Below are 11,879 nucleotides of genomic sequence, written 5' to 3'. Positions count from 1 at the left end.
GTTATTGAGATAATAGCCCTAATCTGCATTGAAAGTCTGGTTCAACACTGATATGGTGAACAGGATGTAATGAGCTTGCTTACTATCTGCAATTGTATTTTGGTTATAATGAACTTGAAATGTGATGTACAAGCACATCTCTTCCTTCTCAGCAGTCCCTCTTTACAAATGATTTTCTGTTACAGGATTTTCCTCGGCATGTATGAAAACACCAGCGTTATTCTTGGCCCGAGAGCAGTCTCAGCATGAAAAACCCTTATGAGTCCATAACAACAGTTTGGCTGGCTAACAAGGCGAAACTGTTCTGTATACGAATGGTGCACTTTCATCATTAAAATCCTTTCAGAATACATGCTAATCACCCCCACACTGATTTCTTGACTACCACAAACAAAACTCTGTATATCTCCAATGTTTAACCGGCCTCCCTGGCTAGTATTGCATTGTCTGCTTTTCTGGCCGAGTTTGTCCTCTTACAATCTCGGTCAACATGGAGAATAAGTGCTTTCCTGGTGGTGCTCATGACCTCAGAGTGTTAAACATAGCTAAAGCCAAGAGGCTCGTCTTAACTCGAACCTCTTGAAAATCCCTTTCCGCTCTGGTCATACGAGAAGCAATTACCCGAGAAATTTGAACGTAATAAAGAATTGAGCCTGAATTGTTTTCATGAAACGTTTCACTCCATCTATGTCATCTCTTCTGTTGTTGTAAAACCTGAATAAAACAACAGTCGTACTTACAGGCCCCTGAGTAATGGACAAATAAACGCTGGAAAGAGTTGAGCTCATTGTGCCAAGCATGAGGTTTTGCTAGCACTAGCACGTTGCTATTTATTAGGCTATATGGTGTCCAAACAAACACTTTCCCAGGGTTTTTGAGTTTGAGAGACCGGTTCTTGTGTGCTTTTAATCGGAACAATAACAAGTGTGAGATGATTTATAGAAGTGTCATGTGTAATTGTGCTAAATTGTTATTTGCTCAAGACAAGGAACTTAAATTAATGACAACTATGTTTTTGCAATCTGTCTTGCTCAACATCTCATGAAAGTCCATTTGAATTAAAAGAAAAAAGGGAGTCTCAGGTTTAAATGGTAAAGATTTTTAATTAGTTCATAAATATTTCTTTTTTAATTCAGCATACAAAAATGACAGTATGTACATCCACAGATAAGTGGTTCACGAAGGCCGTAATGGGTGACCCACATATTCTGTTCACATGCTCAGAGAGGTTTGGCATTTGAATGTCAGCATTTTTTTATGTTGAGTAAAAATATAACAAGGCACAACACATATAGTCCAATGTCCTTGTTCATATACGTGGAATAAATACAGGTATTCTCCCTCTAGAACTGAAGTAACCAACCAACAGATGGAAGCCATTGCAAAGTTCCTCATTCAAAAGCCACATTTGAAGAGCACTTTCTTTATCTCGTCAGTCTTGTGGTGAAAATAAAGTACCATCTGAGTTCTGAGGTCTTAATCCCTTAGAACTTGGAATGTGGAGTCCTCTGGAACATCAAGCAATTCTGAAGGTTCTAAGAACAGTGCGGAAAATCAATGCTTTGCCAAAAACTGGGAAAATGTACCTTAAAAAACAAACGGACCCAGGTATTGTGTAAGAAAATAGACTTTTTAGATCGGGATACAGGAGCATATGTTTCAATGTTTAAAAAAATGAGGAGTAAAAATCCTCTTGAGTACGGTGAGCTGGGTGTTTTTAACAAAAACCATGTTCATTTGTGCAGTAAAAAAATAAAGTCCAGCTTCTGAGTTTCTTTATAAAAGTTCATAAAGCCAAAAATAAGCCATGTCTTCTCAAAAGCATATAAGCTGGAAAAGCATAAGACAAAAGAAAGCCTTGTTGGTAACATGCTTTGGTTATTTGTGGCCAAGTAAGTCAGGTAGACAAAGGTTATGCGCCACACCCAGGCTGAATATATCTAGAATAGAATCAAGTCTTGAAATTTTCAGCTCGTTCAACCACAAAGTCTGGGAATTCGAATGAGAATTCTGTCCAGTTCTGTTACAATGAGTAGAGCGCATTCCAGATCTCCTTTAGATTAGTTTAGCTGAGAATAGGTACGTGTGACGGGGATCGGGACAATTGTTGGAGACGACTGCAGAGATGGAGAGCCAACTCATTTGCACACGTATTTCTCCACAGTCCTCTCACACTTCTTGCACGTGACGTAGCAGCACCAGTGGTATTTGCAGTGGCATCGCTCCACCACTCTCTCTGAGTACGGGTTGTAGCCTCTGCCACAGCACATCAGATCACAGCTGTCACTTCCGCTGGAGGTTTTATTGCACTGCCTGCAGAAGAAACAGACAAAAAGAACTTTATAGTACATGCTGTACCACTAACAAACTCAGAAACATTATAAAAAACGTTATTGTTGTCAGTGGGTTGACAACAATAATCGGTCATAAGGAATGCTTTTCTTATGGGATTTTTACATATTTTTTTTTTAAATAGATTTTCTTAAAAACAATGCTTTTAGTGCAACAATGCACACACTAATTTGGGTAAAATATACATTTTTTAGAAATAGCTTTTCTATTATTTTATATTTTTATAAAAGTAAAATGTTAATTATATTAGATTATTTTTTATCAGCATTTCATATTGAGGAATATTTTTATAGAAAAATCTGCAAAAATATTTTCTAGTTTTCTAAGATTTTTTATTTGTTATATAAATTGTATATTTTCATTATAGTTTTTATAAAATATATATTTGATCGTTTTTATCAAATATATATTTCTATTTTTTTAATAAAAGGCCATTTTAAGTTTAACACTTTTCAAGTTTGAAGAAATCTTTTCCATATGTATCTATTATCATTTTTTTTAATTTAAAAAATATAAAACAGAATTTTCATCATTCAAAAAAATTATTATCAATACTTTTCAATATTGAGTGAACTGTATTTACGTACTAAGAAAATAAATAAATGTACTAACTGACTAGTTAGTTAGTTGTTAGACGACTAACTCATACATAATCTAAACTGTTTTGTACATGGAACTTCAGGAACATGACTTCAAAAATACATTCACACAAATAGATGACAAAACATTTCTCTGTGACCATGAGAGAAATTGCTAAACATAAGCGTCTTTTCAAACCAAGGTAAAAATTTTGCTCAACCACATATTAAACCAACAGCACTGAATCTTCTTATAGCTAGTTTTAAGAGCCAGTTCATTCGTACCCAGGGAACATGTTCTCTTGCATTTAAGTGGATCCTGCAGACATGTACTGAAGCCTGGGGCATCTTGAGCAATGAATAGCCCTGTCATAAATCACGCTCTATACACTAGGGGTCGGCCTGTGTGTAGCCCTCTCCACATAAGTGCATTGTTTTATAATTGTGTGGTATTAATGCTCAGGGTGCTGAGAGACAGACAAGAGGGGATGGCTAGAGAACGAGAGAGAGGTGAAGAATGCTGTTATTTAAAACTAAAGTAAAAGTTTCTCCCAGGTCAATGCTGAAAGGGTAGAAAGGCAAGTAAACATGCTTTAAGACTCAATGAGTAGCATATGTTCAATGCTGACCTGCACCAGTGTGGCGATATATAGTCAAACGGTTTATAATTCATGAAGAGACCTTTCAAAAAAATTCAATAAGAAAGAAAAAGAAGTCTAAGTTTAGTACATTTTGCTTCCAAACTCCTCCTAACATCTCTAAAGTGATCTGGTTTTATCATCGGTTTAACAATTTAACAGCTATGAGCAGAACTTTAACTCAAAGTGAAAACACATTTTAAAACACATCTTTTAAACAGTGCTCAGTCACTCTTTGTTTTTGTTTCTTTGTTCTGATTGTTTCTTGTTTCTTTAGTGATACCAATCATCTCTAAGCCTCTGGGATGTTGTTCTGTCTGAACTTCTCATGCACCAATTTCATTAATAGTAGTCTTGTGGCCCACAAAGCAGCATGAGGAACATGCAGAGTAATGTAACTTCAGATGAGACAGATGAGATACGTTCCGGGCTTCTCTAAGCTTGTCATTGGGTCTCTCCCCATCTCTCACCACCAAATCAGATTAGAGAAGCCATCTCTGCAGGTCTAGTTAGGGTAACACTCATGGCTCATTATCTTAAGACCCTTTAAATCACAAAGAGAGGATGTCCAATGATAGCAGCTTCCTGACTTCATGGGTGAATCTCACGGAAAAAAAAGCCCAGGTCACATTTCACTACAACATCAAAAATACACAATTTAATAGAATTTTTTTTTATTTTTTTTTTATAATTAAAATATATTTTTATAAAATATATATTCGTAAAATAATATAAAATAATGCATTTTCATAAAAATTGCATTGCCATAATTTGTATGGACATTTTACTCAGAACTTACATATAATAATTTAACAATTCTCATTAGATTCTTAATACTGGCATTACAGCAATAAGAATGGGCTTTTTTTTCCAATGGGAAGTGTGCTTAGTTGTCACAATGTAAAAATTCTCTTCAGGCAAAACATATTTTCTTCATTCTTTCTGCTGATTTTGGTGTAAAACATGGCCTGGATTTCTTCACAGGGTTCATGAGAGTCACCCTCGTTGTATGGTATAATTATAATAACTGACCTTCTGTAAAACTGACATCAAAACACAATGCAATTAAATGCGAGGACAACAGGTGTTGTAGTCACATGTTTTAGAGACAGGTATGGGGTGATGCTGAACCCCCTACATAACAGAGACCACCATGGAACCGACATGTGCGACACACACAGTTCCCTGTTGACGTTCTCTATTGATTACAAAACACACCAGAGTCTTGTGACCAAGTGCCAAGCACTAAATATATGAACAGAGAGCACGTGTGAGTACTGTTATCAGCACTAAGGCTGAGGATGTATACTGTGTGTTGAGTGCACCTGACATATAGCATGTATCTAGGTTATCAGTGCACTGACCTATAATACCTATAAAAGCCTAAACGCTTACAATGTTCAGCTGAAAATATTTTAAGAATTTTAAAAGTTATAGTACTGACTCTACAATTTGACTGAATGAGCCGCATTCAAAGACATGTGTAACTCACACCGAAGTCCCAAATTTTACTCGGTGACCATCTTGGTGACAAATCAACAATCAAATGTGAAACCAGCAGTATATTAAATGTTTCTTCTATAGCTCCAATTACAAAAAAAAAACACTACAGAAAAAAAGCATATCATTTACAGAAATGTTTATATTAATATTACAATAATAAACAAATAAAAAAAATATTAGAAATACAATTATTATTATTATTTTAAAGACATTAATGTCTTTTATTGTTGCTGCCACCATTTTTGGAGCTGTAGTTAAGACTGCGGATTGCTGACAATTCATGTCATATGAATGTCATCCACAGAGCTTAGTTAAAAAAAGTGACACAGAGCACATTTAAACGCAAATATAACAAAAGCAAGGAAGCTGAGGTTATTCCATTCTTACCTAAATCCACACCTGAGTCTCTACTGATAAAGCAATAGGAAATAAGCAGGAAGAATTCATTGTCGTGCTAATCTGTGTGTGCAGAGCTGCTATCAGCTGAGAGCCCTTAGCTCTGTGAATAGCAGCATTACTCACAGACAGACTGAGAAAGAGGACACAGTCACTTTGGACATGTCAGAGACACGCGTGTATACACACACTCACAGTCCGGCTTTATCAGGGCTTTTCAAGAGACATCTTATGAAGTGACAATGAATAACCCATAAAGACTAACATTTCATGACATGAACATTGTGTTTAGAGACAACCTGTCAAGTTAGAATAGTTTTTAAAATGTGGAATAGTTTGCTTCTCTGATCAGCAACAAATCATAAAGTTAAAAACAAGACTTTTAAAGTAAGTTCAATTTGATTCTAGTTATATCAGCTTTTCTGGACTTAAGTTGGTGTAAAATGTTTACAAGTTAAGCTGTGTTTTCATGATCAATCATTACCGCCAAGTACTGTGTCTGTTCCTACTACAAATGATTGGTATGAATGGACATAAAGGGAATATTTAAGAAAAAATAAATGAAATAAAAAAATATATTTTTGCATTAGGGCCTGTGAAAATATTGTCAGGGAATTTATAAACCTGACCTGACAGGGCTAGCAAAAAAAAAAAAAGAAGAAAAAAAAGAAGTCCTTATTTTTGAGCAGTGAAGTATGTAATTTGTTAATTAGTTAGTCTCACCTGTCCTGAGTACCGAAGGAGCCCAACTTGTCATTCTTTGAGCAATAATCCGGTGAACTCTGCAGATAAACCAGCTCATTCTCTCGGACTGGCCGGATGTCGATGTCTTTGGGGACGAGTTGCTTGCGTGTGCCCATGGGCCGATGAACCACCTTAGTGGCTGACAAGTACTTGGTCTTTAGGTCCATGGCGATGTCCTTCAGATCCTGTAAGCCTCTCCAGCATGTCCGAATGGAGCAAGAACCAGAAACACCGTGGCATTTGCACTTCATGACCAGAGCGTCTCGCAAAGCCTGCGTAGGGGGGAAAAGTGGGTTGGATTCAGATGAACTAATAAAATAATAAAAAATAATAATAAAATTACATTTAGACAGTCTAAACAGGGAATGCAACATAATAATGAATTTGGACAGCTTTTGCTCATGTATTAAAAAAAACTACTTTGAAATCCAATTAGATTTGCAATAACCCATTTTAATTCTAAATGTGGTTTGAATCAGGTTTATTATTCCTATCGGACTCCATGCCCGGTTGCCTGGCAGATTAAGTCATGTGACTGGCTTTTGTAGTGAATCATTGATGCCACATGGTTTCTGTGAGGCACTGCTTACCTGTCTGCCCACTTCGCTGTTGTGAAGATGCATCAACTTGTTGGCATTCGAGCCAGACTTCTTCTTCATCTTCATGGGGGCATCCGAAAACTTGGAGCCCATGAGGAGGCCATAATGCAGGTTATCAGCACAGCCACCCCACCTGTACCCAGGCTCGGGTATTTCACCTGGAATCGGACCACACGAGCACAACCTCAGGTCTCCGGAGGTGCACGCCCGTGCTATTGTGTGACTTATAGCGGCTGCGGAGAGCGCATGTAAAAATGCAGATTCCCTCGTTCCTGAAAGACGTCAAAAAATAAAAAGTGATTAAAATTAGTTTCTTATATAAAAAAAGAAAACATGAATTCTGACTTTTTCTCCCTTAGAAAAAAAAGCAAAACAGAGCAACATGAGAAACCCGTCAGCATGCAGTATGACAGGATAATGGCAGAGATTATGGAACTGTTCTAACAGTGCACATATGTCATGACAAGATAATAGGTGTAGAAACAGGAGAGGCTCAACTTGACCCCATACAAGGTACATCAAAGGCTGTCTCCTTAGCGGTGCACTTACGAGAGGCAGGAGTGCTTTAACTCTTGACAAATGCAAATGGTCTGCGGGGAAGGACATCATACAGTTCTCTAGAACTTCAACAAGATTTAGTCTGACCATCTCCGGCATTTGGATCATGCTAAAAGCTCGTAATAAATAAATAGGGAGGACGATTAAACCACCCGTCAAAGCGTAGCATGTAAGTGTCACCACTGTGAGGAAATTCAAGATGTGATGCTGCATCATTAATCCACAGAAAACCAAGTTGACTATCCCTTTTGTGACTATTTTATTTCATTGATTTCATATTTCTTTAGTTGGTTGACTGCTGTGCTCCAGGGGTCGTACACAGGGTAAAACCGTAGGCTTTAAATGACTGTGAAACTAGGAAAAAAGGCAATTCTCTGTTCATTACTGACTAACTCGCTCAATAGCATCTCTCATTGAATTGAATGGATCCTATTGTTTATCCTCACAGTAAATGCTGCTCCTCCGTGAAGACTCTCATCAAACGGAGCATGAGAAAGAAGAGCGATGCGCAAGAATTCTGCGGGTCGGAGGTTTCTGGGTGGGCAGGGGTATGATTTCTTTTATCATGCAGTGAGGCACTTAGGCCGAATTGCAGCATTTAACTGGCATAGTCTGCGTTACCCGGAGCGAGATGTTTAAAGATCACTGTAGGCTGCTTTTTAAACCATTGCCCTCATAAAGTTTTCCTTCAACAGTTAGATGGGCTCCTCAGACCTATTAAGGCCTGAATGGAAACCACGCTTGGGTATAAAGAGAGGTGTGTGGTTGCCTTGAAGGGGCTGGCAATGGACGGACAGCGGCCCTTTCGCTAATTTAGGGCTTGCTGTGTCTAAACAGAACATCTGTGGATAGATTTCAGAAACGCTTCACACAAAATAGTCTTCAATTGGAAATAAATCCTCTTTGGACATGATTTTCCTCTGTATCTCACCTCTTTCCAGGTCCGGGAGGAATTTTGAAGCATCAACAGAGGAACAGTTCCAGCGCATGTCTGCGAAGGTCTTTTGGCAGACCTTTTTAACCTCCCGTGCTGCTTGGATGATGGTTTGCATGAGTTCCAGGTTACTCCTACAGAGCTGAGCCTGAGAGGAGACGAGGCCTGGCAACGTCTTGCAGTGCTGGGTCTTGTTGATGTGTTGTGTGGTCTGCGATAGCGCCCTGGATGAGGAAACGCATATGTTTTAATGAACACTGGATGTCTGTGAACTGTGTACATTGATATAAATGTCTTTTGAGTTGTAGAAATTGAATCAAATTTTATATTTACAAGTTAAACAGACACTTGAAAAGTCATTAACATGTTTGGTGGCGTGAAAAGTGATCAAAATATTTGTGGCAAGTCTTGAATTTAAAGTGACTGAATGAAGAATAGTTAAATAAACATGGTTAACACCAACTCTAAAATATTAGGAGTAGCAACAATGGTTGAAATACGTTTCAGAAAGTGTTCTCGCACGCATTTAGGCTGCGGGCTAAAATTGTTCAGTGTCTCGCACGCAAAGGCATGCAAACAACAACCCATTCCCAGAGATAATCAATCAAGATTAGACCAAAATGGAAGAAGATTATTTCTGCATCGCTTGGAAGCATGAAAGGCACCAAAAAGCAATTGCCAATTGAAAAAATGTTGTTTATCAGCGAGATGATTCAGTTATTGTTAAAGGTTTAGTGAATGTTCTGTGGTAAAGCTGCTAACAGACAATGCCAGAAGAATTTTTGCAAGCTTAAGTCATAGTAGAAAATGCAAATCATGCATTTTATCTTAGAAATTATCTCCCATTTAACTTTCAAGAAAAACAATATTAATTTCAGTAAGACTTTGTAGTGAAACCTGTTGAATTCAAGCATTGGTTTACGTTTCTCTTTTACTAAAACGCACACATGAATCACTATTCGTGAGAACCAACTAATGCCCGCTCTACCTTTGCCTGTTTCAGATTAGGGGCCGCTACTTTATGTTCCATGATATGCTGTGACTGACAGACCCCTGTCTTAACCTCCACACACATATACACCCTCCGTCTTTGTTATCCAGGGAACACAGGTGTTTATGGCAACATCTGTTTTGCATTTCTTGCCATGCAATATCAAGACTGTGGAAACCTCTATCAGCATCTTGTGCATACAAAATGGCTTCTTCACGACCCAATTTCTCTACCATCATGTTTTCTATCGCAATTAATCAACAGTATGATTATGTCAAAACAAAACATTCTGCAAAAATCACAAGTTGCAAGGAAATAAGTGTTGAACTGGATTTACCTCTGATTTAATAGAATTAAGATAAAATTCTGTTTAGATTTATTCCTAACACTTCCAAATCCATTATTTCACTATCACAAAAACATCTTTTCCTACGTTCCAAACATAATTTTTTCCCATGTTGCACATGATTTGACAAATCAGTCAGCTTGACAAACATCTTGAATGCGTTGAAACAGTTTCAGTATACAGTATATAAAGAGAAAAGAGCAACTCACAGCCATCTGATTCCTGTGCACTGCTGAGACATGAGCAGGAATGTGAGGAGACAGAGCGGGAGTGAAGGGAAGGTTCGCTTCATGCTGTACAATAAGATCCAGCTCAATCAGAAGACACTGATGCAGGTGTTCGCTGACCCCACTGCTTCTTGACACAGTTATAATTAAAAGCCAAAAGCCATGGCACTTATTCCTTATTTCTGTCCCTCTCCTGCTTGGGAAAAAAAAAATCTGATTCAGATTACATAGATCACATGCAGCAAGCCCTAGGTTCATGTTCTACTTTGATGATTACTACTAATGTGCACCAGACATACTTTGAGGATTTTTAAAAAATATAAAAAGAAACCTTTATAAATAGCTTTGCTTTTGCTCCAAATAGTAATTTTGTATTTAAGTTCTGTATTGTAATTATGTTATTCTATTGTATTACTGTATCACTTTCATTGAGGATTTTATATAATTTACATTAAAAATGTGTATTTAGTTTACTGGGTTTTGCATCTCCTTGTGACAAGGAGACGCTGAAAAAAGCTAATTAAAAAGGTAAATGATTCAAAAAGCAAAACTGTTTTTTTTTTAAATAATATGTTCACATTTTTCAGAGTTTTAACACTCTGCATGCAAATTTCTGAAATATAGGTGTGGCAGTTTTTGGTTATCAAATGTCCTCGGATTATTCCATCTGCTGGAATAGGAGGGCAATCAACAGATACGAGCTCCCAGTGGACAGGCTGTCTGGCCTCAGGCATGATGCTTTCACATACAGACAGTGATTGTCCAGATTGCAGAGAGCTTTTTCCCCCCCCTTCTGGCTATAGAACCTACACCCAGAAAACTATAAATTAAAAGTGCAATTACAATTATAAACGTAGCTATTGCATCAAAAAATAATTTTCAGTTTTATTTTTTATCAATAACAAAATGCAAAGTGCAGATTGTAATTTTGACACCACATTGATTTTACTAACAAATTTGAGGCAGCAATTTTCTGGTTTTCAGTTTGTGTTATTTTTAAGTGTACGAAATATAAAGAAATAAATACAAAATGCAGTGTAGTTTATACCCTATGCATTATCTATAGTCTATATACCATTAGCATGGCCAGCTATACGAATCCAAAGAGTTTAATATTTCTTCAGAGCTCTTATACAACCTATGTAATTAAACAAATCTCATATGAGATATAAATAACGGCTATTTAAATATATTAGCGATCATCTTTTATTGTGTGTATATATAGCCTATGCAAAAGCAATAAAACAGCTGCTTCACTCTTGCTTTCTCTAAGTTTGCACTTTATCTTTTATCTCTTGTTTTTTCGCCTTGGGGTGAAACGAGGTAAACTTTCAATGTAATTAGTTCACTCAATATAACCCCTCTAGGTGGTCTACAATGTAGGCTCTATTGCAGATTATTGCCCTGTCAATTTACTTTAAATTGCATCAGGGATGATGTTTAAAAGCTAAAACATCTTTGTAAAGAAGTTAAGAGGCGCAATTAAGCGTAGCCTACTAAATTAAGAAACTTTGCGCACAATAAATGGGAAAGCACTTTTATCCTCACCTTTATCAAACGGAGATTGACGCCCCCCAAAAAATGCCCCTTGTGCAAAGTAATCCAAAAGTGTGTTTTATTTAAATCCAGCCCAAATTCTCTAGCCAAAGGTCTAAATGTGCGTTAATCCGTTTTTGTGAAGTCCGAATGAGAACGTATCATGCAACTGTCCACTGATAAAGAGATGTGTGTTGATTTTGCGGTGCTGTGCTGCTCGCGCGCTGGAATCTGCTGGACTGAAGGTGCAGACGGGGCTCGAGACTATATGAGCCCGCGCGCCACTTTGATCTCGCGTTGATGTCAGGGACCATTAGCATAACAAAGTGGTTAAGGTTTCCAAGCCAAAGAAAACGCTGAAAATATGATCTGTGACACTCTGACATCTCGCTACTTTTGACACGGAATATCAACGTTATTTTTTTTTTCCAAGGCTATTTTCATTATGGGTCAGTCATCGAAAAAGGTGCGGTTTGT

At 37.4% G+C, this 11,879-nt stretch overlaps 1 protein-coding gene across 1 annotated transcript; it reads right to left on the bottom strand.

The window, feature by feature from the left end:
- Positions 1–1,186: 1,186 nt before the first annotated feature.
- On the bottom strand, positions 1,187–11,627 carry LOC107691650 (protein Wnt-11-like). The gene is made up of 6 exons (XM_016490384.1): positions 11,415–11,627; positions 9,849–10,059; positions 8,300–8,526; positions 6,802–7,082; positions 6,191–6,483; positions 1,187–2,313 (listed from the first exon to the last, which is right to left on the bottom strand). The coding sequence occupies exons 2-6, from the start codon at positions 9,929–9,931 to the stop codon at positions 2,139–2,141; spliced, it is 1,059 nt and encodes a 352-aa protein (XP_016345870.1). The 5' UTR covers positions 9,932–10,059; positions 11,415–11,627; the 3' UTR covers positions 1,187–2,138.
- Between the last annotated feature and the right edge of the window lie 252 nt (positions 11,628–11,879).

This window comes from Sinocyclocheilus anshuiensis, unplaced genomic scaffold (assembly GCF_001515605.1).
Source record: "Sinocyclocheilus anshuiensis isolate Anshui unplaced genomic scaffold, SAMN03320099.WGS_v1.1 scaffold186, whole genome shotgun sequence".
NCBI classification, from domain to species: Eukaryota; Metazoa; Chordata; class Actinopteri; order Cypriniformes; family Cyprinidae; genus Sinocyclocheilus; species Sinocyclocheilus anshuiensis.
The sequence above is the reverse complement of the archived record's forward strand: the minus strand, read 5'-3'. Positions and strand labels throughout refer to the sequence as shown.